Raw genomic sequence first — 27,998 nt, 5'->3', positions numbered from 1 at the left:
AAAGTGATGGCATGAAAATTGATGCTGCATCATGATCTGTCTATTGTTTGCTTTCCATCCGAAAAGATCACTTGCCTATCATCGATATCACTGCTTGTCCATTCAAAGCAAAACATTCCAGTCCCTTTAGAGCAGTAGCGTAATCCTCTTTTCTTTTGCATTCAGCGGGTTATCGAAACAGATGCATAATGACAGCAGCAAACTAACCAACAGAAAGTGTATGTCTGTCTTTTGTGCTGTATTGGTTGGCTATGCAATTCGACACAACTCCGCTTTCCTTACGAAACGGCGAAGGCTTATTCCTACATTTTGCGGGTCAAGAAAAAAAACTCTTTTTTTCTTTTGCTGTTGCCCCCCTTCACCCTCATCGATCATGGCTGAAAAAACTGGAGAACCCGGAATGACGAGCAAGGACTACTACTTTGACTCGTATGCCCACTTTGGTATGTTTCAATTTGAAATCATTGAATGAGGCGACTGTAGATCTAACCCTTCTCGTTTCTTTTCAAATCAGGCATTCACGAAGTAAACTATTATCTTTTCTTGTCGTTGCTTCTTTCTTTAAGATATATATCACGTACTTATCGATTTACGCGTCAATCATAGGAAATGTTAAAGGACGAAGTGCGAACGCTGTCGTACCGATCGGCGATCTACAACAACAAGCACTTGTTCAAGGACAAGATCGTACTTGACGTCGGATGCGGCACCGGTATTCTCTCAATGTTTGCAGCCAAGGCAGGAGCCAAGCATGTCTATGGTGTAAGTGGGAGTTTATATTCTGAAAGAGAAAACGCCGAGAGAGAAAAGGAGCAGAAAAATTGATAAAATATTGTTTATAGATTGACATGTCCAACATTATCATCCAAGCCCGCGAAATTGTCAAGGACAACCACCTTTCAGACAAGGTTACTTTGATCCAGGGAAAGATGGAGGAAGTCAAGCTGCCGGTTGATAAGGTCGATATCATTATCTCGGAATGGATGGGCTACTTTTTGTTGTACGAGTCCATGTTGGATACTGTGTTGGCAGCTCGAGACAAGTTCTTGGTAAGTATCAGAGAAAGTATCTTGTGTGACCTTGTGTACGCGTACTCTTCGTGTCAATCTTGTGTATGGCGTAATCTAAATCAAAAATGCGTGTGTAGGCTCCTGGCGGTGCTTTGTTCCCTGACAAAGCTACCATGTTCCTTGCTGCTATCGAAGATGGTGAATACAAGGAGGAAAAGATCGACTACTGGGATAATGTGTACGGATTCGACTATTCGTCAATCAAGAAGCTTGCCATCAAGGAACCTTTAGTGGACACCGTTGAAGCCCGTGCCGTTGTGTCGAGCCCCTGCGCTTTCAAGGAAATCGATCTCAACACGGTGCAAAAGGACGATTTGACATTCGAAGCACCCTTCAAGCTGACCGCTGCTCGTGATGACTTTGTGCACGCCTTTATTGCTTGGTTCGATGTCGGATTTACCCAGTGCCACAAGCCTATCTGGTTCTCCACCGGCCCACAAGCAAGATACACCCATTGGAAGCAGACCGTATTCTATACACCCGACTCTTTGACCGTCAAGACGGGTGATTCAATCGAAGGACGGTTATCCTGCGCACCCAACAAGCGAAACCCAAGAGATCTCGATATCCATATCGATTATGAGTTTGAAGGTCAACACGGCCATGTTTCGCAGTCTTGCGATTTCAAATTGTAAGTATATATAGGAGTTGGGGAAAGGGTATGATACACATTGTCTAGTGGAATGTGGGTTGAGTATAATTTTAACAATGACTCTTTTTTCATCAGGTCGTAAACAAGAAAACAAAATCATTTTCTGTCTATTTATTTCATCTGTTGTGTTTTTTTTTCATTCTTTCATCCATGCACTGTATAAAAAAAAGGAGTAAATCATATTTTGCATCAAAACACTATTATGCTACAATGCTATACCACTAGAAATTTTATATGCAAGAAAGATGGATCAAGAAGGTTGGATTTGTTACTATTTACAGAGTGGAGAGGTTCTTTTATGAGAGGGATAGATGCAAAATGGTATATAATGTAGGGAGGCATGTGCGCATGAATATAAAGATCAGTTTGGATTGGGGAATGACAAGGTGTTGTGCATTTCATTAAACCAGTCAGGACATTCAACGTCGCCGTTCGATCTTTGCCAGTCCACCTGGCCTTCTCGTTTCCCGCTGATTGCCCGTTGCCATCCCTCAGGTACACCATTGGCACCTGCCGAAGGCTCGCCAACATACACCTTGTAATCCGACGACCACACCGCTTTGTTATGCAGAGTCTTCTGGATAGTTTTGTATGCTTCGAGATTGGCATAGGGCACCATTGTTTTTGGATCGAGATAGCGTGCTGGTAAACCGGTTATTGGACACATTGTTGGTTTTGCAGGTCGTGTGGGCCGTTCTGCCCAAGCTGCCAGCTCTGGTACCAGATCTGTTCGATCCATGTCACGATCCGATAATCCTGTCAGATTCACTAGCCTTCTACTACTCTGTTGTTCCTCGTCTCCAGTCTGCATGAACGAAATTAGGTTGCGTCCCACTGCCTCGCTCTGTTCCATATCCCGTTTCTCCTGCCACGCCAATGTTAATGGATCTGTGATTTCTGTATGCACATTGTTCTCGCCGTTTTCGTCCGAGACCGAAATCATGATGATCTTACGACGTTTAGGGCGTTTGTCTGGATCTTCCGTGAATGACGCGTATCGTACAAACGGACCCACGATCCGCTTTTTATCCTTCTTCTTCATTTTGGCTCTCCTTTCAGTTTCCTTTTGCTGCCATAGCTCTAACGATTCTCGGTTTTCGCGTTCGGTGATGACTGCTTCTGCAAGGAGCTCTTCTTGTGTTAATTGTTTGACGGCCGGTCTGTCGCGTTTCGGAAGTTGTGCACGTCGGCTTTTGTATTCACGTATCTGCTCTTCGACCTGAAGTCGGTTGCGAACTGTATTGGCTCGGGATGATTGGCGTACGGCATCGACTTCGCTTCGCCGTCGACGTTGTTGTTGCTGTTGTTGTTGTTCTGTTGCTGCCGGTTTGGTTTTTGGTTGTCGTCGTTTTGGAGCGCGTGATTGAATGGCTGCAGGTGGAGGTGGTGCTCGTCGTGCCTTAATTTCTTCGTATCAGCCTTTCCATTCATAGTATACGCACTTGACGTAGTCTACAATATCTCAAAGTATCCAATATAAATACCTGACGTTCTTCTATTGCGATTTGTTTGTCGACTTGTCGTCCTAGCTCTTCCTGCTCACGTTCTTCATCGGACGATTCAGTGTCAAAATCAGAATCAACGGTATCCTGTACTTCGTCTTCGGCTATAATCAACATCCACTTGGATTAGTATCGATTCCAACATCAACCAGATTGATGGGTAGATTCGTTGTGCTGAGCTTACGTTTAGTGATAAATTCTTCGTCGTCGCTCACAGATTCCTCAAAAAGTTCTTCCATTTCCTCCTCTTGATCGAGTAGCGCACGCATGCTACAAAAAACAGGGTATGAATTTCCAGGTTCTTCCTACTTTTTTCTTGTTCATTAGGTATCGATAACTAGGTACAAAAGATATTACCGGCTACCCGCATTGGCACGTCGCTCTCGCTTCTGTGCAAAAGACATTTGGTAAGAAAGGTAACAGAGAGAAAGGTGAGAAAGCGGATACTGGGACTGAAAACGTGTGGAAATAAGATAGTGTCCGACTACCGAGCGACTGCTTCCAAGTAGATATTAATTATGCTTCCCGCTGATATATATGTGGAAGTCGAACCCTTAATTTATCAAGTCTTGCAAAGTTAGTTCACTTCAATCAAAGAATATACTATGGTACCGTCAATCAAAGATTTTTATTTCCAAAGAAAAAGAAGTAGGAACGAGAGCCTGCTCAACTAGATTACATAGGCTTTCCAGTGTTAAACTTCATAGCCTTGACTTGGGTATATTTATCCAGAGCGTACTCGCCGCACTTCCGAGCTATGCCTGACTGTTTGTAACCACCAAATGGCTCGGCCGGGCTGGCACTGTAATAGTTATTGACCCCTAATTTAAATCATGTATGTTAGTCTATTATTTTACCAACGATTATGGTTATAATTTACAGTTTGTGCCTGCTTCCAACGCGTTAGACACGGCACCAGCAACGAACTCATTGTTTATGTAAAGACCGGCTTTAACTGAAAGTGTTAAGTAAGAAATTTTACGAGAATAGGATGTAAAATATGCAAAGGATATCTATATACAGTAGTACATTAAACCATTTGTGGTTGCGACATAAGATATATGATATCAGTAACTTTATGACCATCTGGGGCGGTGATCTCGGTGATAAATGACGACGACATATTTCCTTATGTGAGCTCTGTTGCTTAAAAGGAAAAGAAACGAGAGGGACCTCGAGAAGAATCTTGTTCATATTTATACGAGCCCATATTGACTATCACTGAGGTAAGCTGTAGCCACTATATTGCCATAGCAAGCTAAGCGTTTCTTTCACTGTCTTAACTTGGGTGTTGTTGTCCAACGTTGATTAAGGTTTTTGTCGGTGTTGCCACGCAGCATTTTCAGAATCGAGAACATGCATAACTTGAACAAAACATGGCGGGAAACGAAGGTTGTAATGCTGTTACTACTATAGAGTAAAGTAACTCGATAACATGAACAGCTCAATACGGTAACAACCACACTTTTGCCTCAAAACTCTTTCTGCACCACGAAAACCTATCATAAAGGTGAGTAATATTAGGGACGAGATTACGAAACCTACTTTAAGAATTCGGGAAACGTACAATGTCTGACAAAAGAAGGTTGTGGTTCAATTTTCTGAGCGGGTTTCTTAAAGATTGGTTGTATAATCCATGTCAACTAGTCGACATCATAAACAGTGAGCTCGAAGAAACGGTGCCATCACCATCTATATATATATATATATATATATATCTATAGGTAAAATTACCAAACTTCAATAAAGACCCTAAGATATCATATCATATTGACTTGGCATGATGGCCTTGCATAATCGAAACAAAGTAGCGCGAAGCAGATTCGCTTTGGTACAAAAATAGAAAGGGATGTGACGTGTGCAGCAAGGATGGATACTCGTATGCGGATGAATATTCTTGCTGGAGAACATGCCATTTGATCCAAAAAGCCGTAAATATGGATGTAATGTAGTCATCGCATCATGATATAGTTACATGAATTATCACGATATCTACAGACCTTCGGAGAGCTTACAAAGGTGAGCTTGACAAATATGGCCTGTATAAGGAAGCTTTTACATGCATGATGGAGAGAGGAGGCTGACATGTTGATGCACATGATTTAAACTACACACATTCTCACATTGATGATACACGTAGCAATGTAAAATGCTCAGTCCCCAGTCGGCCCGCCGAGTGCCGATGTTCAAAAAAGCAGAAAGGCTGCCAAAGATATCCATATTACACAAACCTTTTTTCCCTATGCACTATATCGTTCTCGAATCCCTACGTTTTGCTTTTCGTCCTGGCAACATCTGTGCGACCTCAGCTTGGGCGGCTCGCTAAATTACGTACGTCGTAGAAGCACTATGTATCACTGCTATTGAGTTAAAAGAAGCTTGATACTTTTCACCGAAACAAACGAACGGTTACAGTAATAACAGTACTTTCTCCATGTAGTACAAAAGAAGAATCCAAACTACTGATTGTTGCATGCATTCGACGGATACTACTTAAAAAAGGACATAAAAGCATACAGATAGAAGCAGTTAAACCTGATGCCGATTGTTATAATCTCTAATACTGTATGCAAGTATGTTTGCTGCATATAGCATTTTCAGCATCCATTGAATTTTACTATTGGCTGTGAATGGCTCACTGATTCAAGGAGATCATGTGGGTGGCATAAAAAGAGGGGAGGGCTGCAAACTTTAGATAAACAATGAAATTAACAACATGGTAAAAAGAAGCTACTACTATTACTAAGAAGGTACACTCAGCAAAAATCACCACATAAAATATGTTGTCCTCGCTATAAGAGTATTAGTAGGAAAAATCATCACGAAGAGGATGCAAATTTGTCTCGCTTGTTAATGCTCGGAAAAAATCACTCGTTGATTTTTCAGTTTATACGTTCGATGACAAAGAATTGGTATATGCAAAGGAGTTTTATTATTTTAGAGATTGTACAGTTCTGGCAAGGGGTCAAAATTTCGTAAGATTGATCAGCCTTACAGGCACAACCACATATAAAAAGGACAAACACCGGTGAAAATGGTAAAAACAAAAGGCGTACTCGAAAATGGTGGATACAAACGAAAGCACTCCGTAAGTTATGCATAGCACAAACCCGCACAATACACCAGCAGTCATAAACTTAGCATCGACTGAACTCGCTTATTTCGTTTGAACTCTCGTAGCGAAAAAGAACTTCTGGCCCTCATCCAATCGGGCAATCCAGTCAAGGAAATTGAAATCGCAGCCCTTTTTGAAAAGTTAAAGCCGCTTGATGCCGAGTCGTTGACGGGTTCTTGGAGACCAGGTCCATATGTCGAAACAGGTCATCCAGGCGTCCAGCAACTCAAGGAAGCAAAGTTTGATGGGAAAGACTTTTATTCAGAAGATAACGTGCAGCCGGTCATGTGTCTCAATGACAAGGGAGAGCGAGTATTTAACGAGCAATACGGTTATGCTTCGGTGAGTCGTCTTGAATGGTCTAAAATATGCCATGAAGAAAAGTGTGGAAGCTATTTTGTAGAACTTCTGGCGACAGTCTACTAATGGGCAGGTTTTTTTTCTCTTTGTTGCTGTTTTTTGAACAAAAAAGCTACGAAAGGTCGAATATCGCGGCGTGCTCTCTACTGCCATGATTTACGATACGCATCCCATCATCGATCACTTCCGGTACCTCACTGATGATTATGTATTTGGAGCCATGGATACCAAAATGTTTCCCAAAGAAGCAGGCATGCTTTATTTCTGCCTTAAGAAAGCAAAACTTTGAATGAGCCATACTATACATTTTGCAATAATTACAATAAACAAGATTATACCTTATCCAGTTATACGCAGCGCTGAAGGAAGGATACGTCGTGTGCTTTTTCTGTTCGCATAATACTACTACGTCACCAAGGTAAAGCATCGTCTTATTGAAGCTGCATAGTATAGGATGGTGGGGCTTTTTCGCTCTCCCTCAAACATCATAATATATCCTTCACACTCTGAGAAGCATCGTATTTGGGCAACACCGGCGATGCGTATCCGTATTTTGGCCTTAACTAGAATGACTGGGCGATTCGCCGAACATGTACTTGCACGCAAAGCTATAAACTCAAGATCGAAATTATACAAGGTTACACGGCTTTATCATGATCAGACAGTACATAATAAGAGTGAGACCAGCATGCTATTGAAACTTACAGTGCATATAGGCTGTCCACAGATTGCAAATTGCTACACAGAGCAATATGTTGGTATAGCTCCGATTTATGCTTAATCAATGGTTCCTGGTAGTGCATCCAAGCGGCGACGAAAGAGAAAGGCTCATTGGCGACATTTCTCAAGAACATGGTGAAGCAGCCGTGCAAGATATGTATCAATGAAAAATAAGTAGAAACGACAAATAGCGTGCTACTAAACGGAACAAAACAAACTTCATAACACGATAATAACACAATACCAATCACTCAGAGTCGGTAAATCTACCGCAATTTTCCAACAAACAAACCAATGTCTCCAAGTACAAGAATAACATTGCCTTATTCCAACGCGCCGTGAAAGAGTTTGGCGGTGTAGACATGATTAATTCTTGGAGGAAAAGGGAGAAAAAGCACAGGAGAGATACTAGGGTAAGTTTTCACTATTTAGAGTAGTGTCTCCTAATAGGACTGCGCTGTTAATCATATTAGAATAATGATAGTGCTAATAGTTCTCTCCCTCGCTGGGGAAATATTCAAACTTACCCATAAAATATGAGGACAGAGCACAGAAGTCGAAATAAATCTTTTATAACAAGTGGTTTTTATTGCCATTATTATTACTACCAGCATAGCTTCACTGTTTGCTGTAATAAGTTACTGCAGCTACATATCTGTCATCGTATCCTATGTATAAGAGAAAGCACGGCTGTGATCACTTTATGTGCAGCTTAATTTTTCATATTTCTCCAGTGCTGTCTTTAGCATGTCCTTATAAAAGCTGACGCTATCTTTGTTAACTTTTGCCGTGACCTCAAGGTACTTGGGTGTGATACATTCCGCTATTTGACACACACAACAATCAGTTGTTTTTTGAAAAAATGGATGTGTCATAGAAGCGTTTAATAACTAAACTTACGTAGCTGTTCTGGCCGTGGTTGGGAGCGGATTACGTCTCCCGGAAGTGCTAAAAGTGTTTCACCTAAGGAATATAAATCGCACATAACGAGTTCAGTTGGTTGGTAGAAGAGTAACGCTGCCGTGCAAATAATCGAATCGCTATGCATGTTGTAAAGCCTTGAATTTTTTGTTACCATTAAGTGTTTCGTCTTCAATTAAGGTCAGCACTGCTTTTATCACTGTTTCTAATTTTGCTTTCGGCGTCGCATCGTGGGTGGCATACATTGGCGTGCTACGCGTTTCATCCTTAGCCGCTGACATAAAATTAGTTTCAACGAACGCGGGACAGACTGTTATTTATAGCAAAACGGTTAGCAAACAGGGAATCTTATTGTGTAAAAGGAGAATATCATAGAGAAAATATACACCTGCATTAACACGCACGTTTGCAATTTCAGGCAAAAGGTCGAAACCTCTCGTCCATCCGACAACAGCGTGCTTGGAAGCACAATAAGCGTTTGCACCTCTGTGTAATAGTTTTGTACAGAAAAGCAAGAATACATACAGTAGTTAGTATCAGGCAACGCTTATTTGTATCAAATGACAGGATGTTGACTTATCAAGCACGTTATACTGACATATTTGATGAAAAGGCACCAATTGATGCTGTACTTATGATAACACCTCCGCCCCTTTTTGCGAGGTGCAAAAGTGCAACCTTGGTTCCTGAATTGTTTCAATTTTAAGTTACAAACGCATAAAGGCATGAGCTAACATAAAAAAAAAGTATCAAGGTTAATTCACCTTTGACGACACCCATAACGTTGACGTTGAATAGATTTTCGTCGGCTTCATCTATCAAAACAGTCAAATCTTTAGTTGAACTTATTACTAGACGATCTATTCAATGCAGATGTAACATACCATCAAGCTCTGTGAAAGCACTATCCCAACCTCTTCCAATACCAGCGTTCAGAAAAGCAATCTTATAAGATTCCACTTTTGCTGTCAGCGTTTGACCCTATGCTGTATATATTATAAGCAGCTACTCACATCCACACCGCCAAACTCTTTTTCAGCCAGCTGAAAAAGTGCAATATTATCTTGGTATTTGGCAACATTGGTCTTTAAAAAAGATGCCACCTTAGATCCGCCCTCTCTATTACGCGACAATGACTTAGACTTTCTACTACAATCAAGCACAGCCAGGCCGGAAATTAAGACACGATGACGTACTTTGCGTTGAGCTCTTGAACGGTCGCTTCCCCTAGTTTCTCTGATATGTCACCGATCACGACCTTGACGCCGCGCGAGACAAGCGCACTAGCAGTCGCTTTGCCCAATCCACTGCCGCCCCCGGTAACGACAGCCACCTTTCCTGATAAATCTTTCTGAGTCATTTCCTTGGGAAGTTTGGGTGTGAGCAATTATACAGGCGCTCGTTATTTTTATAAGCGATTTATGTTGTACGATTGTTTGTACTAATTTTCTCAAACATCAAAATCGGTGCATCCTTCACGGTGTGCCGCACTTTCTGTGGATCGCTTCCACCTGACTACTTTGCTCTGGTCACGTTGCCAGCAATATTCATGCCGCGGCAATTCAATGCCTTCACAAAACTGGATAACTTATGCCTTGATATTATTGCCATTATTAGGCCAAAAATACAGCTTCACTGATTTCTCAGACTTTGTAAACGCCGTAAACAATGTAAAAGATCGATATGATAATAAGATTATCAGCAAAGTATAGGACGAAGGGGCGCGCCGAAGATACTGGGATACTGCGCAATAGCCTGAGAAACTTTGAGATATTATATATTTTTACTCCCACAGCAACAAGCACCGCTCCCATCAACCGATATTAAGTGTTGTTTTTTAGTAATAGATTCGCACGGTAAAGGCCGCATTTCCTTGATCGCAGAAGCGATTTCACTATCGGCGGCCGAATGATCCGAAAACTGTACTATTTCATATACACCATTTTATAAGTAAACCCATTCTGCTGTCTATCAAGTGCTCTGCTAGAATGTAGCACGCCGAGCATGTCAATTTTTCTAAAAGGTAACTTACAGCAATCCTTCCGTTTTATTCTAATCATAGCAGCTTAAGGTAGTAATATATTTAATTACTGCGGCTTAAAATGCTTACTGAGAAGATTGATTCCGGGACAGTAAAGGCTTCCTCAATAAATGCGGCCATAAGTTAGCTTAGAGACATTGTCAGTTCCAGGAGAGCTCCATATCATAATACGGATCTTTGATTTACACTTGTTTTATGCGCATGCCGTCACTCGCGTCCTACCACTGGTTTTAAATGGACAATTAAACGTGCACCAGTAAACTTCGAGACTTTAGCAGGGTGTTAAGATATTTGGCTCTTCTTACAAACTACTCTGGATCATGGATACTTAAACAATGCCATTATGCACGATGTATATGCAGGTCCGTGCTGCGCCGCTGTCGATGCCTCCCCAAGCAGAATGTCCCATTCCTAGTCGCGAACTTTCGTTTTTTGCGCTTGCCTATAGTACGTTACCGCCCATGGACCCCGTTCCACCAACAGTACTGCATAACAGCGTAATTATGGTAAGGAAATTCGTCAGCACTTCCTATTAGGGAACGATTGTTCTCTTTCATACGAGCGTGCGGTTCTTCAAAAAGTTGAGACGCTACGGAGGAGAACAAAGTGTTGTCGTTGAAAAGGATCTTGCATGGTTGCTATAATCTATTTTAGTCGTATCTACAGCGTATATGCATTCTCAAAGAATCTTAAGGAAAGAACCACCCGGATTTACACGAAAGGGTGATGTACGATCCTGGCACATCATAAGGATTAAAAGAGGTAGGGATGAATATTGTGCCCTTGTGACAGTACATACCCTAAACATTCACACAGAATTTAGAAACTATATATAGGACCGTGTTTTTTGTCTGAAATATAAAGACCTTTCCTTCTTCCTCTTTTCCTTTACAGTCACCATGTCTTTTGTCACTGAAATTACTGCACCTGACGGCTACAAGGTGAAAGGTCAGTACAACCTCACTCTTGCCTCCATCATCATTACTATTTCTGGCTAATCTTATCGGTTTACACGCTGTCGTTTTATGATACAGTGAACACTGGTTTGTTCATCAACAACGAGTTCGTTGCTGGCGCGAACACAATCGATACCATCAACCCTGCTACCGGCAAAGTACTTACTTCGGTCCAAGCTGGTATGCTTTTTCTCAGAATGAGAGATATTACATATTCAAGTGATACTGCTCGTTATTCATTATGTGATTGCAACGGAAACAAATATGATTAGCCGACGCTGAGCGCGTCGATATGGCTGTTGAAGCAGCCCACAAGGCTTTCTATGGTGGATGGAAGACCAGCAGTCCAAGAGAACGAGCACGCTTGATGCTTAAGCTTGCAGAGCTGGTGGAACGCGATATTGAAGACCTTGCACATCTGGAGACCTTGGATAACGGAAAGCCGCTTTCAAACTCCAGAGGAGGTGACGTACCTGGCGTAGCCAAACAACTGTGAGTGTAATTGCGTGCTGCAAGCAAATATGCCATTGCTTAATAGCAAAGGCTTGTCAATAACGTTAGAATTTTCATTTTTACTGTAAAGTCGCTACTTTGCTGGCTTCTGCGATAAGCTCCACGGCAAGGTCATTGAAACGGAAGGCAAGCTATCATATACCGTTCATGAACCCATCGGCGTCTGTGGTGGTATTATTCCGTGGAATGGACCGGTTTGTAACATTTTATATTACTTTTGAATAGTGACGATCAGCAATTTCTTTACTATGTATTAGACAGCTAATGTAAGCCTAACAACATATTAATAAATAGATGCTCATGCTTGCATGGAAGATTGCCCCTGCCCTTTGCACAGCCAACACAGTTGTTATCAAAACGTCCGAACTGACTCCACTATCTGCATTAAAAATCGCTGAACTGATCAAGGAGGCTGGTTTCCGTAAGTGATATATTTATTGATAACGTATGCAACTTAAAATATTTACATATGTAAGATGTATATATATATATATATATATATATACAGCTCCTGGTGTCGTCAACATTATCACTGGTTATGGCCCTATTGCCGGTGAGGCCCTCTCACGTCATATGAAGGTTTCAAAGCTTGCATTTACTGGCTCAATTGCTACCGGCCGTGCTATCATGAAGGCTGCTGCAGAAACCAACTTGAAGAAGGTCACGCTCGAGCTCGGTGGCAAGTCGCCCAACATCATTTTTGACGACGTCGAGAACTTGGATGAGGTCGTTTTTTGGTCGAGGTTGGGTGTGTATGCAAATGCTGGTCAAGTTTGCTGGTAAGTATTAAGGGATAGGGAGAGGTTATTCGCAGTTGTTGTTGCTAGGCTAAATTTCTAATTGTAACTAATTTTCGTTTGAAACTTTCAGCGCCGGTACTCGTATATACGTGTGTAATTGATTTCAGTTTACTACATTTCGGATTACGGTCCAACGTGAGAAGCTAACCAATAGTGCATCCTTATGATACAAAACGTCATTGACTTTATAGGTACAAGAAGGCATCTATGACAAGTTTATTGAAAAGTTCAAGGCGCTGGCATTATCCGGCAAAGTTGGTGACCCATTTGATCCCGAGACTTTTCAAGGACCACAGATCTCCGAGGCACAGTTCAACCGAATTATGGGCTATATCGATATCGGTAAAAAGGAAGGTGCTACTTGCTACCTTGGTGGTAAGCGTGTAGGCGATGCTGGATACTTTATTGAGCCCACCATCTTCACAGGCAAGTAAATGATAGAAAGAATGCAAGTTGAATGTTTTGCTCGTCAGGTATTTTGCACAATCTTTGCTTACCGTATTCATATTACAGATGTCAGCCCCCAGGCAAGAATCATGAAGGAAGAGATTTTTGGACCTGTTGTAGCCATTTCCAAGTTCAAGAATGCCGACGATGTGATTGCACAGGCTAATGATACCACATATGGCCTTGCTGCCTCCGTGTTCACCTCGAACATTACACGAGCAGTAACTGTTTCAAACGCTCTTGAAGCTGGTTCAGTTTGTATGTAACAGCAGTTTTACTGGTTTTTCTGATTCAAGTGCCTCTAGCTGTGCCGACATTTTTTACAGTTTACTGATAACAACGTACGGTTACATTTCTAGGGGTCAACTGCTATAATCTTATCACAGAGAACAGTCCGTTCGGTGGATACAAGCAGTCAGGTATCGGCCGAGAGAACTCTGAGTACGCTCTGGCCAACTATACTCAAATCAAGGCTATTAAGATTAATATTGGAAATCCTTTGTAAAAAAAAGAAGACAATATATGTAGCCAGTTTGTTTTCGCAATAAGCAAAGCAGCAAAGAATCCACAATGAATATCATTTTTGAACTTAGAATAATGCTGTAGTCCTTGGTCACATAATTGTACAACTTGTTCAGCAAATCGTATGCTGAAATATGTAAAATAGTACACACTTGGTAGCAGAGCTGTTGATACAATGTACATAGGCTTGTGCTTAGATGCTTTCAGTCATTGCTCTCTTTTTCTTCTCGTTTTCTTACATACTATTATCGCACTATCGCAACATACGATTATGCTCGACTCGAAACTGACTTTGATATCCTCTTTTTAAACCGTGAAAAGATCTGCCATGCTTGCTTCTGCATTGACACGAGCTGGCATTCCACGACACGTACACGACTTATGTACCTGGCAGCGAACAGTTGCTTGATGCTATCGGAGATGCCATGCACGACAAAGACGTTAAAGAAAACTTCGACAAGGCCATTGCAATGAAGCAAAAGGCTCAGAAATACTCTGTTACACTTTAAAAAATATGCTGTCAAAGCAAAAGTTACGTCGATGGATTTGTACGAGTACGCCAGTGACACCATAGCTCAGCTTACTGGCGGCGACAAGGATAGCGAAAACATCACCACACTAGCAACAGCAGGCAGCGGTCCAGCACCTACTGTACGAAAAACGAAGCGTATCGATCGTCGCGGCAGCATTTTTGCACTGTGGGTGAACCCGTTATCGACGAACTTGCAAAGACGGTACAGGAACTCGTCAAGATTTTAAACGACGCCGGACTCAAGGGTCATGCAAAGCGATTGGCGGATTACGGTACACACGAAATCGAAAGTCTCCAGAACGACTATCGCCATGTACAAACCGAGCAGGACCGCGAGTGAAGGCGTGCGCAAAGCGCGTAGAGACATTCCCATATCCAGACAATAGTAACCATTGTTAATTCGTCTTCGTAAACAATCGATCTATCATAGCATCAAAAATACCAAAAGAAAGATGGACAGATCTACGCTTCCATTTTTTGTATCGTAAGCTTCGTGTTGACATTCAGTTATTAAATGTCGGTAATTTTCCATCTGTTTTACGATTGATGTTCGAGAAATTATTATTTATTCAAGAGGACTGTGAAGGTTTGAGAGCTCGCAGGTTATGACGCAGAATAGATATGTAAACATGCATCTTTTTCTCGACCAATTAGCAGGCACAAATTTAATAAAGTGTTGGAAAGATATCACTGCTTTCAAGGCGGGTGTTTTTTTTACTGACTGGAGAATTACATTGCTCGTTTGTGAGCGGGAAAAAATAAAGGTTAGTCAAATATGGATGGCATGCTGACAATACTATATAGTGGTCAAATACTAAATACTTATCTTAAATTCTACAGCTGTGCAACAGGAGCCATTCAAATATCAAGCTTTGAACAGAAAGTGATCAAAGGCTCAACTGACATTGTTGTCCAGCAGTAGTTCGTAAAAGATGCTGAGCGTAGGAACGCTATTTCAGACCTAGTCATTGCAGTAATCATGCCTAGAGCAATAATTTCGTTAGTAATGATATCGTAATCAATACACAAATGTATCAGGCAGCTTGCTAAAAATCTATTTAGCAAGTGAACGCGCGAGGAGTATGATTTATATGCTAACACTAGCAGCACTGAACATCTCAAGCGCTCGCGTATCAATACCACTATAGCAATCCAAATACTAAATGTAACCGAGCCTACGATTCTATTCAATTGTACAACCTCTATGCTCAAGTAAGTATCGGTTCCGATACGAGTCATTACTGTACCATTACTCTCGCACTATATAGTTTGGCACATAACAATCGTTGGTATACGATAAAAGCGTGGAACGTTACACGTTGCTTCCATGTCTAAGCTTATTTAATCTACTGTATTTAATATTAAAGCTCTTGGATGAACGAGCAAGAAAAGACTGAGTTATCGCAATTCCGCAAGTGCCGAGTGCGGTTGATTGTTTTGACACCACAGTGGTTGAGCTCAACGCTCGGTTCCACAGCATTAATGACGAGTGAGAGTGGGGGAAGGGTTTTCTAAAGTAGTTTTGGGGTAGGATATCTTTTTTTTGTGTTTTTCAAGAAGATAAACCTAAGTACAATAGTACAATAAGGATAAGCGTAGGACCGACGGAAACGAACCAGTGCAGAAATGTGGCGGCTGAGAGTGACGCTAAGTCAAGTTGATATTAGTCTATGGCTCGGTAAATCATAACGATGATTTATATTAGGGGATTTACATTTTTGCAGTGGACCGATTGTTGTTTCTATATCCATTCAATTAAGGCTAAAAAAAACTTACAGGAATCAACAAACATATACTAACCATGAAGATTGTATAAAAGAAAGAACGTGGCCGACTATAGATACCTTTGCAAGATATGGAATGTCTTCTTGAGAGCCCAGAGGGTAGCCTTGGCGATCAGAAGTGTTGTTCGGACCATGAGCTTACTAATAATGAACACGGTCCTTGCCAACGATGCTGCCGTCTGTACAAACGAGACCGCCGTCTCCACAACTGAGACCGCTGTGCTCAAGACCAATGCTAGGTCATCAGTAGTGAGCCCAAAATCCTCCTGGTTGTTGTGGTTGTCCTTGGTGGTGGCGTTGGAGGAGGAGGAGGAGGAGTCGGTGGAGGAATTGGAGGGGGAGGAAAGAAAACTGGCGAACCAGCGGAACGCAGATTGCAGTGCCGAGGCAGCTGCAGGCAAAATTGATTTCAAAAGATGCATTTTTGTGTGTGTGTGTGTGTGTGTGTGTGTGTGTGTGTGTGTGTGTGTGTGTGTGTAAAACGAAAAATAATAGTGATTGAAGAGTAAAGAGATGTCTAGAATCGAACGAAGCTTGGTACTTATAATGCTAGAACAAACCCATGGTATTCAATCCATCCATCCGTAGCAACTACTGATCAATCACCTTTTGTTCACTCAAGTTATCATTTTTTATTCCTCATTACTACGATTTCTACTTCACCCGAGGATTTTTCTGACACTTAACCTTGTTCTTGCCCGGTTTCATCTAGGTCATTACTCCTGTGTGAATTCTTGTGACAGAGCATCGGGAAGATAGATCAACAATGGAGGATCAGCAGGAACCCCATAGAGAAAAGTAGAGAGATAAATTAGTAGGTCGGAGGCCATGTGTCGCTATTTGCTGAGGGTTTCTTTTCCTCTTTTATATACATCTATTACGTTTAATGACATCTGCATCGACACTACTTTTGGAGCCCGTTCCCTTACAACCAAGTTTAGAAGATATTGTATATCAGCATTCAACATTATAATCACATGTTGTCTTCGAAAGAAGAGTAGCAATGACAGGAGCTCCTTCTCAATATCTGCTCTGCAACCATTTTGTCACACCAGCTCATTGCTGGATTACGGTCAACATCTTCCCTGTAATTCAGAAGATATCGTACTTGATACTGATAAGACAACTGCTATGTTATCCTCACGCGACTTTTACACTTATTCACCATCCAAGTCCTTCAATCGGTCAAAATGGAGATATGCTTGCAATGTCTTCTTTTCACCAATGTAAAAAACGATGATTTGATTACGAATATGAGAAACCACCTCAAATGTCACATAAACTGCAGGATTATTATATGTATAATATATTATTTTCTACAAACAGGTAATCATAAATTGTAACAATATTGTAACGTTATTGCCTCTAGTCTGACGATGGTGTCTCTCGAATAAATCCAAGCGAGCTAAAGATAGTCCAAAGCGAATGTGCAATATAGCTTGTTACAAGACTTACGCCAAAGAAAATACCAGAATTAAAGAGATCACACCTATGTACGTTTAATTTTTTGTTATTACGGGCAACGTATTTCATAATCAGTGTGCTCGGAGATATAGAAGAAATAACTTACCAGCCCTCTAACTCGCCTGGGGGACACTTGTACATACCGATCTCAGCACACACACCAATTCCCAAAAGAACCGCAAAACAAACATCCACGCCAAATGCTACGGTTCGTTTCACTTTGCCACCGTTTCCAAAACGTCGGGAGAAATAGACATAAATCATGAACAAGCTCCAGATGAAGGATGCACTGCAGGCACCGCACACAAAGTATAAGAGGACAACATTGATAGCAGCTGGAGTATCGTGGTTTGTATACTGATATAGAAGACAGGAAGTTCAGTCCAAATAAGTATGGGCATTGGGCAAAGATGTTTTTTGGTGACTTACTGCACTGGCGCCTGCTTGAAGTATAAATACTGCAGGTGCCGCAATTGCCTGCCATGTACGTAGGATAACTCTCCATTTGTTGGGTGACCGTGGAGTACCAGTGCCTCTCCCAGCACTTGCATTGTCGTAGTAACTGGCTTCCGAATGTATTTTAGGTGGTAGAGCTGATTCAGTGTTGTATCCACCTGTGGGTGTTGTTGTTGTTGTTGATGTTACTGGAGCGCTAACATCTTTTTCAGTAAATGACTCTGAAGAGGGATGCTGCTCAACTTCTGTCTTTTCCATGATACAGCTTTCATCAGAGGGAGGAGGGGTGGGAATTTTTGGCGTAGGTCTTGGAATTGATGCCACCATATTTATTGCTCGTTAAGAATAGTATAAACGGAGAAGAAGAAAAGAAGGTGATGGGAGAAAAGAAGAGAAGATTAGTTAATACATATTCAATGTTTTTTCCAACCCTTTCGAGCCGATCGATCGATCGAGCTAGCTAATGAGCAGATCCAATTAAGATGTTGTAGGGAGACAGGAAAGGGAGTGTCACAAACAGTGGATGTTAGTTTTTGATAAGTTCTTTTAATCCATGATCTGTCAAATGTCAAACTTTTCTATACCCGGTTGTCGGGAATGCAAGTTGCTTTCAATCTGCCTCTCTTTTTCCAAAAAAAAAAGAATAACCTAATCGATCACTACTATGGGCAAATCCTCAAAAGACAAACGCGATGTGGTAACAAACCTCTTCAGTGTTTCGCAATTTTGGGAAAAGACAATATTGAGTGAACTGCCGTTATTAAAACAAGCTCATTTAGTACTATCGTTTAGCCAAAGAACAGGGTTGGCGCGCTCGAAGTGCTTTTAAACTATTGCAGCTGGACGAGGACTTTAACCTTTTCGAAGGTAAAAAGAAGTACTGCCTGGACGTTCGTTTGTTTACTAGACTTGTCAATTGACAACGGCCCTTTCTTTAATTTAGGTGTTCATCGCGCTGTCGATCTATGTGCTGCTCCCGGAAGTTGGTCGCAAGTGCTTACTAAAAAACTAAGGTAGTCAATCGGTCAAGGTGTTATCTTGCTTCGTTTTGACATTAAGCGCTTCGTTGCTAACCTGCATAACCTTTTTTTCTGGCTTTTTCTGCAACAGTGAAAATCACGAAAAGAATCCTCAAGAACAAGATCCCAAGATTGTTGCAGTAGATCTACAAGCCATGGTAAAGCTTCCACCGAATTTTCTTACTATTAGTTGGACCACGAACTTATGCAAAAAAAAACACATGGCTTTTACAGGCGCCGCTGGATGGTGTAGTTCAGCTCCAAGGTGATATTACCAAAAAATCCACAGCAGATCAGATTATCTCATATTTCGAGGGCGAACTGGCTGATATCGTTGTATGTGATGGCGCACCGGACGGTAAGTTACGCGATTCATGCAAAGAAGCGGCAAACGGAGGTGTGGATCAGGAAACTGACTGGATGGAATAACGTACAGTAACGGGACTTCATGACATGGACGAATATATCCAAGCTCAATTGCTGCTCGCTGTATGTCTACTTTTGTAATCTGTTTTATAAACATCAGGGAGATATGTTTTGTGCTAACATGAATGGGTTAAGGCCTTGAACATTACTACGCACGTGCTTCGTCCTGGCGGAACCTTTGTCGCCAAAATCTTCCGTGGCAAGGATATTACGCTCTTATACGCACAGCTCAAGATCTTTTTCCCGACTGTAACGTGTAGCAAACCAAGAAGCTCCCGCAACTCCAGTATAGGTAACTGTCACGAATCAAAATAATCATGGTATACAGAAATAGGATTAGCTAAAGATGATACCATTTTACAGAGGCATTTATTGTCTGTCAAGGCTATCAACCACCGGAAGGCTATGTTCCCAACATGGCGAACCCACTGCTTGACATGCAATATGGTAAAACTGGAAAATGTGTAGTTTGATATATGATAGACCATTGCTTACCAGTGCGTAATAGATGATATGAACGAGTTGGTGGGTTCAAATAGAGTCATTGTACCCTTTACCGCATGTGGAGATCTCAAGTAAGGCAACCATATTTCTCGCATGTAGAAAGCATGTGTAAAAAGAGGCACTGATTAAGCGTTATTATTTGTTAGTGGCTACGATGCTGATCGGACATATCCACTTGAAGTAAGCCGTTCCCTCCCTTGATGAAAACAGGACATTAGAAACTAATCCGTATCACTCTTATAGGAAACACACAAATCACTCGATCCACTCCAGCCTCCTATCACTGCACCGTACAAGACGGCAATGGGTTTGAAACGAAGCAACTTTTACAATAAAGTCGCCAAATAATTTTGTATTTTTTATTGCATATCTACCAGGAAAAAAAAAATAAAGACTACTTAAAAGGACATCATGTTATAGTTGTGCCCTGGCGGTGGCTGTTGGAATTGATGGCCTTGCTGCTGAGCCTGCATTTGTCGCTGCATCTGGATTTGGAACTGCTGTTGTTGCTGCTGGTGCTGGTGCTGTTGCTGCTGCATCTGCATAGGATTGGGCTGCCCGGGATTCATGTACATTTGGTTTCCGGCACCACCACCAGCCATGACACCGCCGGCGATTTGCTGTTGGATTTGTGCTGGAGTGATACTATTTGCGCTGGCAGAGCTTCCGCGCTTTTCTGCTTCGCGCTGAACTTGCGTAATGGTGTCCTTTAAAGATAAGCGGTCTATGTTGAGCTGGTATCGTTCGCGTTCCAGTTTTCGTCGCTCCTGCTCCACAAATTCTTCGAGTTTTTCATACTGTGACACCTTGGTTTCGAAGAAGCGCAGCTTGGTGCGGATCAGGTTGTATGTAGTCATGCGGGCCTCGTCGTTCTCCTTTTCCCGTGCCTTTTCGGATGCCGTGTCTTTATCTTCTTCTTTGTTCTCCTCTAGATTCCGTTGCTGTCCAGCTGCAGCGGCGACTTCAGGTTTTACAGTCGATGCCAGGAATGCGACCACTGACATAATGGGGTTTTCAATTGCCTTTGACTTATCGAACTGGAGCAAACCCAGTTTGGATATTTCGCTGTCGACATAAGGGTCGTCAATTGGCAGGTGGAGATAGTGAAGGATACATTCGTCGCGTGATCGTGTACCGACATGATCTGCCACTGCATTCCAATCATCTTCAAACATGCGCAGACCTTCGAGCAACAACAAATCTTCTTGTTCAGTCCATGGTTCAGCGTTCTCTTTGGTCTGGTCTTCGGTGAAATCCTCCGCGGTTGTGTCGGCAGGCAGCTTCTTTTCTTTGTAGCAGTCCCCACAAACATAGGTTTCGCCGTTACGATATCGTACCTTACCACATTGCTTAGAGCACGATACACACTCTTTGCTCGTGGACCCAGCTGCTGATTCTGTTGCTGGCGTTTCGAAAATGTTGTGTCGAAGTTCGAGATTTGGATCCAGCTTGACAGATGTCTTTGTATCTTCTTCTTTGTCTGGGGCAGATTCTGTTTTGGTAGCGGCTTCCACCGGCAGTTGGGTGTTATTGTTGGCGCCTAATAACTTGGGCATGTCGGCAATAGTTTTGAATTGACCAGAGAATGGAGGGCCAATGTTGGATGGTTTAGCATCAGGATCAACCTATAAGTGATAATACACCAATGTTCATAAATACCACAAAAAAATCAAATCCATCCTTATTCACGTCGCTTTACCTGGTAATTGATTAATCCCCACTGTTCTAAGAATGCGTGCACGCGGATGATAGCGCAAACATCACCGGTCATATTACGTCTACATGCTGTTACCGTAAGATATTCGACTGGATTCAAGCGATATGTATTGATCATAAAGTCGCGGTAGTCCTTGTATACTGAAGGCGTCTTGGTTCGATTGCGATTGTTGAAGAATTCAGGTAACGATCGTCGTTCAATATCGTGGATCACGCTGAGGTCGAACCAAGCTGCGTATGAGGGAATAATGATTTCGTGTGTTTGTATAGAGATATATTTGCGCGCAGCGTCGCGTTGCCGTTGTTGAGCTACCAAAGAATCGGCATTGACACCGTTCGTTTCGGTTGTTAATTCCATTGGTTCGCCCTCTGTAGTCGCTGCTGCTGGTGCTGGTGCTGCTGCCACCTTATCTTCGTTGGGCTGAGGCGTGCGGGACTTTTTTACAGGACCTGCTTCATCACCAAACGAAGAGCTCTCCTCCATGGTTCGTTTCACCCCAGATTTTGCGCTGGACTTGTCTTCATGCACGTAATCCACCGGGTTCATCCATTCGTTGTATTTGTAGCTATCCGTGACCCAACTGGCACTGACGTGCGATTGCTGCGGTCGCTGATCGGTTTCTGCTTCTTTAGTCACATCGCGATATTGCTGCTGCTCAGCTTCGTCGATCCAACAGTCGTGCGAGTCTGGGAGACACATCCAGTGTACAAACACCTTTCCATCCTTCTTCTCGAGTGCCCGAAAAGCGCGTTTTTCGTCCTGTTTAGGCTGCTCGCTTTTGTACACGATATGTGTTGCCGTTGAAATGTTGCTTGACATGCTTCCTATTTGACAAAAAATGTTCCTTATTCTATTAACATCCAATTTTCTGATAAAATACAAAAAAGGTCCACTTGTGCAGAAAACACGTAACTTACCACCCAAAGCTACAATCTTTTTCTCCAAATCCGATTTTGTGTCTGCATCAATGGTTTGATCAAATGCAACAACTGGGTTTGTATACAAGTTGGAGGATTCCAGCGATCGTTTAATATGCTGCACAAGCTCAAGGTATACGTCTTTTTCTTCCGGTGCGTCAAACTGCCAATCACTAATGTCTTTGTCAGATTGGAACGAATAAGCTGCTTTTAAAACGGTGTAAAGAGGCGATGTTTTTGTAAGGTTGCTGTTGACGCGGAAAAAGGACACAGGAATGCGCGAAGGAAAGTTTGTTGTCGTGTCGTTTTTTCTGGCCGTTTCAGCGATCGATGGACCCAGGGCGTCTTGTTGGAATTGCTGGAACTTGGCTACAAAGTGCGCCAGGCCTGGAGCCGTAAAGGTCGTGTCGGCACCTTCAGATTCCAGATCGCTACGCAGAGTGTCGACTATTGGATCAAAGTACGAGATCGTACTGGGCTGTTCGTAAAAATTAAAATCAATCTTGGGCTCTTGCGGTGCAGCCATGGTGGGGATGAGGAGGATAAGGAATCAGATAGCAAGAGGCACCAACCATTACACATATAACATCCAGTCAGACATAAATCCAGCCTTGGGTGATATTTTCATACTCAGCAATCAAACTAAAAAAAAGGCTCTCACACCAGATTCGTATGGATACAGAATTATTGATGAATATCAAAGAAGAAAAAGAAGAACTATGTTTATGAGTTGTATTGTAGATAAGGAGAAAATGGGAGGGGGTTTTTTAATTGTACAAGTCTATTTAATGGCTTCCGTAGTAAATGTTCTGGACATCGACCAGTTTCTTTCCACGCATCTTTGCAATATCTTCAGGCATTTTTTGGTTAGATAAAGCTTCGAATGTTGCCTTTATCACGTTCATGGGTTTCCGTGAGCCACGGACCTTTCCGCTCAAATCTTGAATACCAATGCATCGACAGACCTCGTGGATGTGATGGTTCGCACGGCATCCAAATCCTAGGATATCCGCATAGAATCAATAACATGTCCCAACCTCATTCAATGTAACCTTATCCGCTGTTCCTCTTGCGAACTCTTTATGTACCTGGTGGTCTGCTTCGCAATTCAAGCTTTGTGGCATGGAATTTGTGCTCGATGTCCATTGAAATAGTTCGGTCGTCGTAGCGATCAAAGAAGCGAATGTTCTTGATGGCTCTGTTGGTAGCCTTGAAAATGGCTCTGCTGGGTTCTTCGTCTTTGCCCTCGCCATAACCAGCCAAACCCTTTCCGTTGCCAACCACAACAAGTGCATACATCGAGGGCTGTTTACCCTTGCCGTTCATGTTGACAACGCGCTTCAAAACAAGTGTCTTTTTCAAAAGACGAGCCTGCTCAACCGTCGACAGGGGCGTATCGACAATTTCGGTGACAGTGTTCATGACAGCTTCTGTTGGACGGTGGGTTGGGAAAAGTTTTGTCTGGTCGAGCGATTTATCCTTGGACAGTTCGGTGAAATCAAGAATCGAGTCAACTTTGCTCAGTTGAGGTAGATTTTCTTTTGTAAGGCCAGCTTGACGGAATCGATTGCCATTGTCGGTGGTAGCGTATAGACGGGTGGCACAGCACGCGTAGGCTGCTTTATTGTTGTCGTTGTCGTTGTCGTTATATTAGTAAAATTGAACATTATTTTGGTCAATGAGGTCTGACATTTAGAAACAAGTACCTGGAGATGCCTTGGTAGCGACAGCACCCAAGGGTCTGGCAAGTAACCGTTGAAATGCTAACATTGCTGGCTGTGTTGTGAAAGGTAAGTAACTAAAACCAGCTACAAAAATCCAGGCTGCAAAATGTTGACATTTGTGACGTCCATTTCCTTTTCCGACACCTCTGGTTTTTCTTCCGCTTAGTGCCTAGCCAAGGTAATTGATGCATCCAACATATCAGCCCATTTCGGTCAGCGCAAAAGCAACAACAACGACGACAGCTTTAAACTAGACATTAGCATCAACGCAGCATCAACTACGTCTTAATCGGTGAAAATTGGCATGACGGTCAACTTCTGGACAACACTGCCATTTGCGTTCGCTTCCTACTATACCGAGCAAGCACACAGCGGAAACTGCAGCGCTAAACTTCAGCTCACCGTCGATACATGCATAAACATTCGACGACAAGTAACGACGTTGGACAATTCGAGATTACCGAGCGCAGAAGCTCATCGCCCAGCTGTCCGAGGGGGAACGAGGAAATCGAATGTTGCTCCTCTCTCCTTCAACTCTCTCCCTTTGTTTCATACACGTAAGTACTGTTTAGACGCACCATTTACAAGGTCAATGCCGCCACTCCCAAAACATCCAAAGCTGTTTGATTCATTAACATGACAGCAGCGTCAGAAACAATAATCAATATCAACAAAAGTAACATGCTCGGGAGCATTAACTCGTAAATTGCTACAGTACCTCACCGGTATCTTCAACAAGAGCAACAAACCAACTCAATGTATGTTCGCCAAGTATCACCATAAAACAAATGCACCACAACCCTTCCATATACATAAACCACCACGTAACTCACTCTCAAAACTTCACACATAGTAAAAATACATACAGTATGTATTTAACTTACTGGTTCACAATAAGAAAGAAGCTCACTATGCTTCCCGTTTGGATGTCGCTACAGACACACCACGCCAACCAGATACCCACTGTAAACCGATGCACGATGAAAACTCAGCTTAGACGCCATGAGTCAGATATTACTTTACTGCTCGATCACTGCAACATATTACTGCTTATTTTCTGGGATATGATTATTGAACAGAAAGATTACTCACGTCTCCAAAACAGGGAATTTCAATGTAGGGACCGAATGTAAGCTACAGCTAGCACATGCCGGATTCATCATGTTGGAGCGGACAATATCATGTACAAAAACTATATCTAACACTATGATCAAATGGCACGAGCAAGTGGACCTCGTTATTTCTCCGTACATCATCCGGAGCTGGTATATAGCCATGGTTCTTCTACTTTACATTTCCTATCAGGTGGATATTTAATTTGTGGCCTCCAGTAACTCGTCCCATTGCTTGAGAATTTGTAGCAGCACATCAAAAGCGGCGGAATTCACTACAAGCGTATATTGGCTGTCAGAAGCACGTAGTACCTACAGATAGTAATACAATCATCACTCAAAGTCACAAGAGATGGCAAACCACTTAACCTGAAGAACAACTCTGTATATTTTGTTTTCTTCAGAAAAAAGACAAGCGCGCTGTGTTGAACTATTTTAACCAGTTAACTGAAACATTTACAGGATTCGGAATACTTCACACGCTGGCCACGATCTGGAAGTAGCTTGGCATCCGAATTACGAGCTACAGAAATGACCACCACACTGTGAATCTATTGACAGGTTTCGGTTTCTATATATTCAGTTAAATTTCTACATACAACATTGATTACACTTATGCGTAATAGAACATCGCCCCGTACAAAAAGTCGATATCAAGTTTAATACGAAAAGACTAACACAAGCTATGTACTATTTCATGAATTGTCCTTACTTTACTGTAATCACTGCAGCATCTGTCCTTTAGATGCTTGAGAAGAGCACCGGTATATCTACACGGCTGTTCAACCTCCGTTTCCGTGTTCATGGATAGTTTTCGTCAAATTGTCGTAATGCTTTTAACGGTGAAGATAAAGTTTTGAGATGGAATAATATTGGGAGGGAGGTACCAATGGTTTATTCCTTTTGAAACTGATATCATATTGGTCGTACCGTACTGTTAATCAACTACTGCTATTTGTGAAAAGTTCAAGTTGTTCTTCCTTCTTTTGATTTTAGCAGCAAAGCCCTTTAGAATATCAACATTTATTAAGGAAAGTGAGCCACCTGAACGAATCCATCACGACAAACGTACAGATCCAACAACATGCGATTCATGCAACATATCGGAAGCAAAGCGTCATCAACAGCAACATAATAATATCTTTCAAAACAGTCCCGCCATTCTTTCTTTTAGTCTTTTGCTGCATTGGTTTGTTATAGTCGAACATTATTTTGAAGAGACTCATTTAATATAAAATCTAAACGTTTTCCCACCTTTCTCTTCGTTTGACATTACAGTAATTCATTGCTGATTATTGGCGACGGTGGTTATGATAACATAAGTGACATTTGTTTCACTTAACATTCCGGTTCTATTGCGTGTAACAAAATATTGCTTCAGTCAGTCAATCTGCCTTGCTGTGATATCTTTCTGCTTATTTATATATCAATAAATGATCGACTTATATATCTGCCCTTGATACCACTACCTTGAAAAATTGTGGTTGCAAGAATCGAAAACCCAGTAGATTTGGTCCAATAGAATGAGCTTTTTTTATCTTCAATAAAAATGGCCTAGTTCGTTCAAAGGATCAACAATGTTGATCTTTCTGCGATTTAGAAACCTGCGATACTTGTTTACTATAACACGTGATGATATACACTTTCTATTGTCATATTCATTGTTTTTGTGTTTTTGTGTTTACATGTACATCTCAATTTATCGAGACCTTGTATAGATTGCTAAACTATCAATGGCAGCGCAAATAAGTGGACGAAGTAGTTGATAAGATGTCCATCGGTTTTGGATATGTATTTTCTACTCCCAGAACACGGCCATGACGTGTTTGTTTGTGCTATTGATGTGGTAAGTTCCGGTCACTGTTGATCAAGAACATGTGTAAAGAGCAAAGTCGTACATTTGTTCGAGGAAGATTTGCACGATCTTCAACGTAACCCAAAGGCTGGGGTAGTGTATCATATGCGGGCTGCACATTCAAGAAGAGGGCCACATCCGGACAATTGGATAGTACATACTGTACTGTATGTAGCAGGTTACTCGCTGATTCTGTTGAACACTACAGTGATGTTTTTCACTGACCGTACTATGTACAGTATGCACATATTAACTTTCGGAATAATGCATTATCCGACCAAATGTAAGTTTTCAAAAAAGTTTATTAACCCATTTTTGTAAGATGAAGCACTTCAACAAGGACCTTCCATAATAATAGCATTGTTGTGTATATATACATAACATTCCATATAGCCAAGACCGATTGATTGTCATGTCTTTAAGAGGAAGACGCCAGTGATTTTTGTTTTGACTTCCAAAAAATGTTGCTACTGATTGTTAACACGAAGGCGATTTTCTACATCGTTGCATGAATAAAGCGTTCCACGGTGATGCCAAAATATGTTAGCGCACAAGTACAGTAATACCTACTATGATAGTGTATTTTAAGAATGATCACAAACGGCATATGTCACAGTTTTCACGACAAGCATGTAAATTATCAGCGATTTTAATCTACAGCAGATGGTAGCGCTAAATTAGCTACTAGTTATCTTTAAATTCTCATAGTCATTGAGCATATACATGACTCGTAGTAGGTGATAAAAAATACGGGCAATCAAACCAGTGCAGCCAGTTTGGAATCGTGATACATATCGATTGATAGCCCTCAATTTAGAAAACACGCTTAGCAACAAATAAGTGTGAGATGATTCAATTTTACTGGCAAG

The 27,998-nt window shown here is 41.8% G+C and overlaps 12 protein-coding genes across 12 annotated transcripts; 5 read left to right on the top strand and 7 right to left on the bottom strand.

Moving 5' to 3' along the window:
- The first annotated feature begins 279 nt into the window (after positions 1-279).
- BDB00DRAFT_796680 (S-adenosyl-L-methionine-dependent methyltransferase) lies at positions 280-1,920 on the top strand. The gene is made up of 6 exons (XM_053121486.1): positions 280-443; positions 515-525; positions 607-762; positions 843-1,049; positions 1,148-1,701; positions 1,798-1,920. Exons 1-6 carry the CDS (start codon positions 374-376, stop codon positions 1,802-1,804), a joined length of 1,005 nt encoding a protein of 334 aa, XP_052985665.1. The 5' UTR covers positions 280-373; the 3' UTR covers positions 1,805-1,920.
- BDB00DRAFT_796679 (YL1 nuclear protein-domain-containing protein) lies at positions 1,921-3,730 on the bottom strand. Its single transcript, XM_053121485.1, has 4 exons — positions 3,582-3,730; positions 3,409-3,494; positions 3,207-3,328; positions 1,921-3,121 (listed from the first exon to the last, which is right to left on the bottom strand). Exons 1-4 carry the CDS (start codon positions 3,626-3,628, stop codon positions 2,084-2,086), a joined length of 1,293 nt encoding a protein of 430 aa, XP_052985664.1. The 5' UTR covers positions 3,629-3,730; the 3' UTR covers positions 1,921-2,083.
- Positions 3,731-3,899: 169 nt separating this feature from the next.
- BDB00DRAFT_866878 (uncharacterized protein) lies at positions 3,900-4,347 on the bottom strand (the record flags this gene model as incomplete). The annotated part of the gene is made up of 3 exons (XM_053126278.1): positions 3,900-4,045; positions 4,105-4,179; positions 4,308-4,347. The coding sequence occupies 3 exons, from the start codon at positions 4,345-4,347 to the stop codon at positions 3,900-3,902; spliced, it is 261 nt and encodes an 86-aa protein (XP_052985663.1).
- A 1,939-nt stretch (positions 4,348-6,286) lies between these two features.
- Positions 6,287-6,988, top strand: BDB00DRAFT_866877 (uncharacterized protein; the record flags this gene model as incomplete). The annotated part of the gene is made up of 3 exons (XM_053126277.1): positions 6,287-6,312; positions 6,405-6,681; positions 6,812-6,988. 3 exons carry the CDS (start codon positions 6,287-6,289, stop codon positions 6,986-6,988), a joined length of 480 nt encoding a protein of 159 aa, XP_052985662.1.
- Positions 6,989-8,038: 1,050 nt separating this feature from the next.
- Positions 8,039-9,700, bottom strand: BDB00DRAFT_924632 (uncharacterized protein; the record flags this gene model as incomplete). The annotated part of the gene is made up of 9 exons (XM_053128780.1): positions 8,039-8,242; positions 8,320-8,382; positions 8,495-8,650; positions 8,729-8,826; positions 8,939-9,026; positions 9,105-9,155; positions 9,225-9,285; positions 9,354-9,459; positions 9,537-9,700. The coding sequence occupies 9 exons, from the start codon at positions 9,698-9,700 to the stop codon at positions 8,121-8,123; spliced, it is 909 nt and encodes a 302-aa protein (XP_052985661.1). The 3' UTR covers positions 8,039-8,120.
- A 1,552-nt stretch (positions 9,701-11,252) lies between these two features.
- On the top strand, positions 11,253-13,774 carry BDB00DRAFT_232791 (aldehyde dehydrogenase domain-containing protein). The gene is made up of 10 exons (XM_053116574.1): positions 11,253-11,329; positions 11,416-11,517; positions 11,610-11,829; positions 11,921-12,044; positions 12,145-12,271; positions 12,359-12,629; positions 12,721-12,739; positions 12,842-13,076; positions 13,164-13,355; positions 13,457-13,774. The coding sequence occupies exons 1-10, from the start codon at positions 11,281-11,283 to the stop codon at positions 13,600-13,602; spliced, it is 1,485 nt and encodes a 494-aa protein (XP_052985660.1). The 5' UTR covers positions 11,253-11,280; the 3' UTR covers positions 13,603-13,774.
- A 2,087-nt stretch (positions 13,775-15,861) lies between these two features.
- BDB00DRAFT_866874 (uncharacterized protein) lies at positions 15,862-16,357 on the bottom strand (the record flags this gene model as incomplete). Its single annotated transcript, XM_053126276.1, has 2 exons — positions 15,862-15,892; positions 15,996-16,357. The coding sequence occupies 2 exons, from the start codon at positions 16,355-16,357 to the stop codon at positions 15,862-15,864; spliced, it is 393 nt and encodes a 130-aa protein (XP_052985659.1).
- Positions 16,358-17,092: 735 nt separating this feature from the next.
- BDB00DRAFT_898734 (uncharacterized protein) lies at positions 17,093-18,113 on the bottom strand (the record flags this gene model as incomplete). Its single annotated transcript, XM_053128535.1, has 4 exons — positions 17,093-17,251; positions 17,391-17,424; positions 17,506-17,756; positions 17,829-18,113. The coding sequence occupies 4 exons, from the start codon at positions 18,111-18,113 to the stop codon at positions 17,093-17,095; spliced, it is 729 nt and encodes a 242-aa protein (XP_052985658.1).
- A 274-nt stretch (positions 18,114-18,387) lies between these two features.
- On the top strand, positions 18,388-20,182 carry BDB00DRAFT_796675 (FtsJ-like methyltransferase-domain-containing protein). The gene is made up of 11 exons (XM_053121484.1): positions 18,388-18,552; positions 18,635-18,722; positions 18,799-18,868; positions 18,966-19,032; positions 19,109-19,232; positions 19,311-19,363; positions 19,436-19,592; positions 19,664-19,747; positions 19,809-19,875; positions 19,951-19,984; positions 20,048-20,182. The coding sequence occupies exons 1-11, from the start codon at positions 18,520-18,522 to the stop codon at positions 20,150-20,152; spliced, it is 882 nt and encodes a 293-aa protein (XP_052985657.1). The 5' UTR covers positions 18,388-18,519; the 3' UTR covers positions 20,153-20,182.
- Positions 20,183-23,092, bottom strand: BDB00DRAFT_949251 (uncharacterized protein). The gene is made up of 3 exons (XM_053129567.1): positions 22,439-23,092; positions 21,504-22,345; positions 20,183-21,429 (listed from the first exon to the last, which is right to left on the bottom strand). Exons 1-3 carry the CDS (start codon positions 22,962-22,964, stop codon positions 20,203-20,205), a joined length of 2,595 nt encoding a protein of 864 aa, XP_052985656.1. The 5' UTR covers positions 22,965-23,092; the 3' UTR covers positions 20,183-20,202.
- Position 23,093: 1 nt separating this feature from the next.
- BDB00DRAFT_796669 (ribosomal protein S5, C-terminal domain-containing protein) lies at positions 23,094-24,233 on the bottom strand. Its single transcript, XM_053121483.1, has 3 exons — positions 24,145-24,233; positions 23,527-24,057; positions 23,094-23,438 (listed from the first exon to the last, which is right to left on the bottom strand). The coding sequence occupies exons 1-3, from the start codon at positions 24,206-24,208 to the stop codon at positions 23,224-23,226; spliced, it is 810 nt and encodes a 269-aa protein (XP_052985655.1). The 5' UTR covers positions 24,209-24,233; the 3' UTR covers positions 23,094-23,223.
- On the top strand, positions 24,078-25,205 carry BDB00DRAFT_232580 (uncharacterized protein). Its single transcript, XM_053116573.1, has 5 exons — positions 24,078-24,228; positions 24,329-24,719; positions 24,878-24,920; positions 25,016-25,029; positions 25,101-25,205. Exons 2-5 carry the CDS (start codon positions 24,467-24,469, stop codon positions 25,157-25,159), a joined length of 369 nt encoding a protein of 122 aa, XP_052985654.1. The 5' UTR covers positions 24,078-24,228; positions 24,329-24,466; the 3' UTR covers positions 25,160-25,205.
- The last annotated feature ends 2,793 nt before the right edge of the window (positions 25,206-27,998 follow it).

The sequence above is a fragment of the Zychaea mexicana genome (genome assembly GCF_025766255.1).
Source record: "Zychaea mexicana strain RSA 1403 chromosome Unknown BDB00scaffold_2, whole genome shotgun sequence".
In the NCBI taxonomy this organism is placed as follows: domain Eukaryota; kingdom Fungi; phylum Mucoromycota; class Mucoromycetes; order Mucorales; family Lichtheimiaceae; genus Zychaea; species Zychaea mexicana.
The sequence above is the reverse complement of the archived record's forward strand: the minus strand, read 5'-3'. Positions and strand labels throughout refer to the sequence as shown.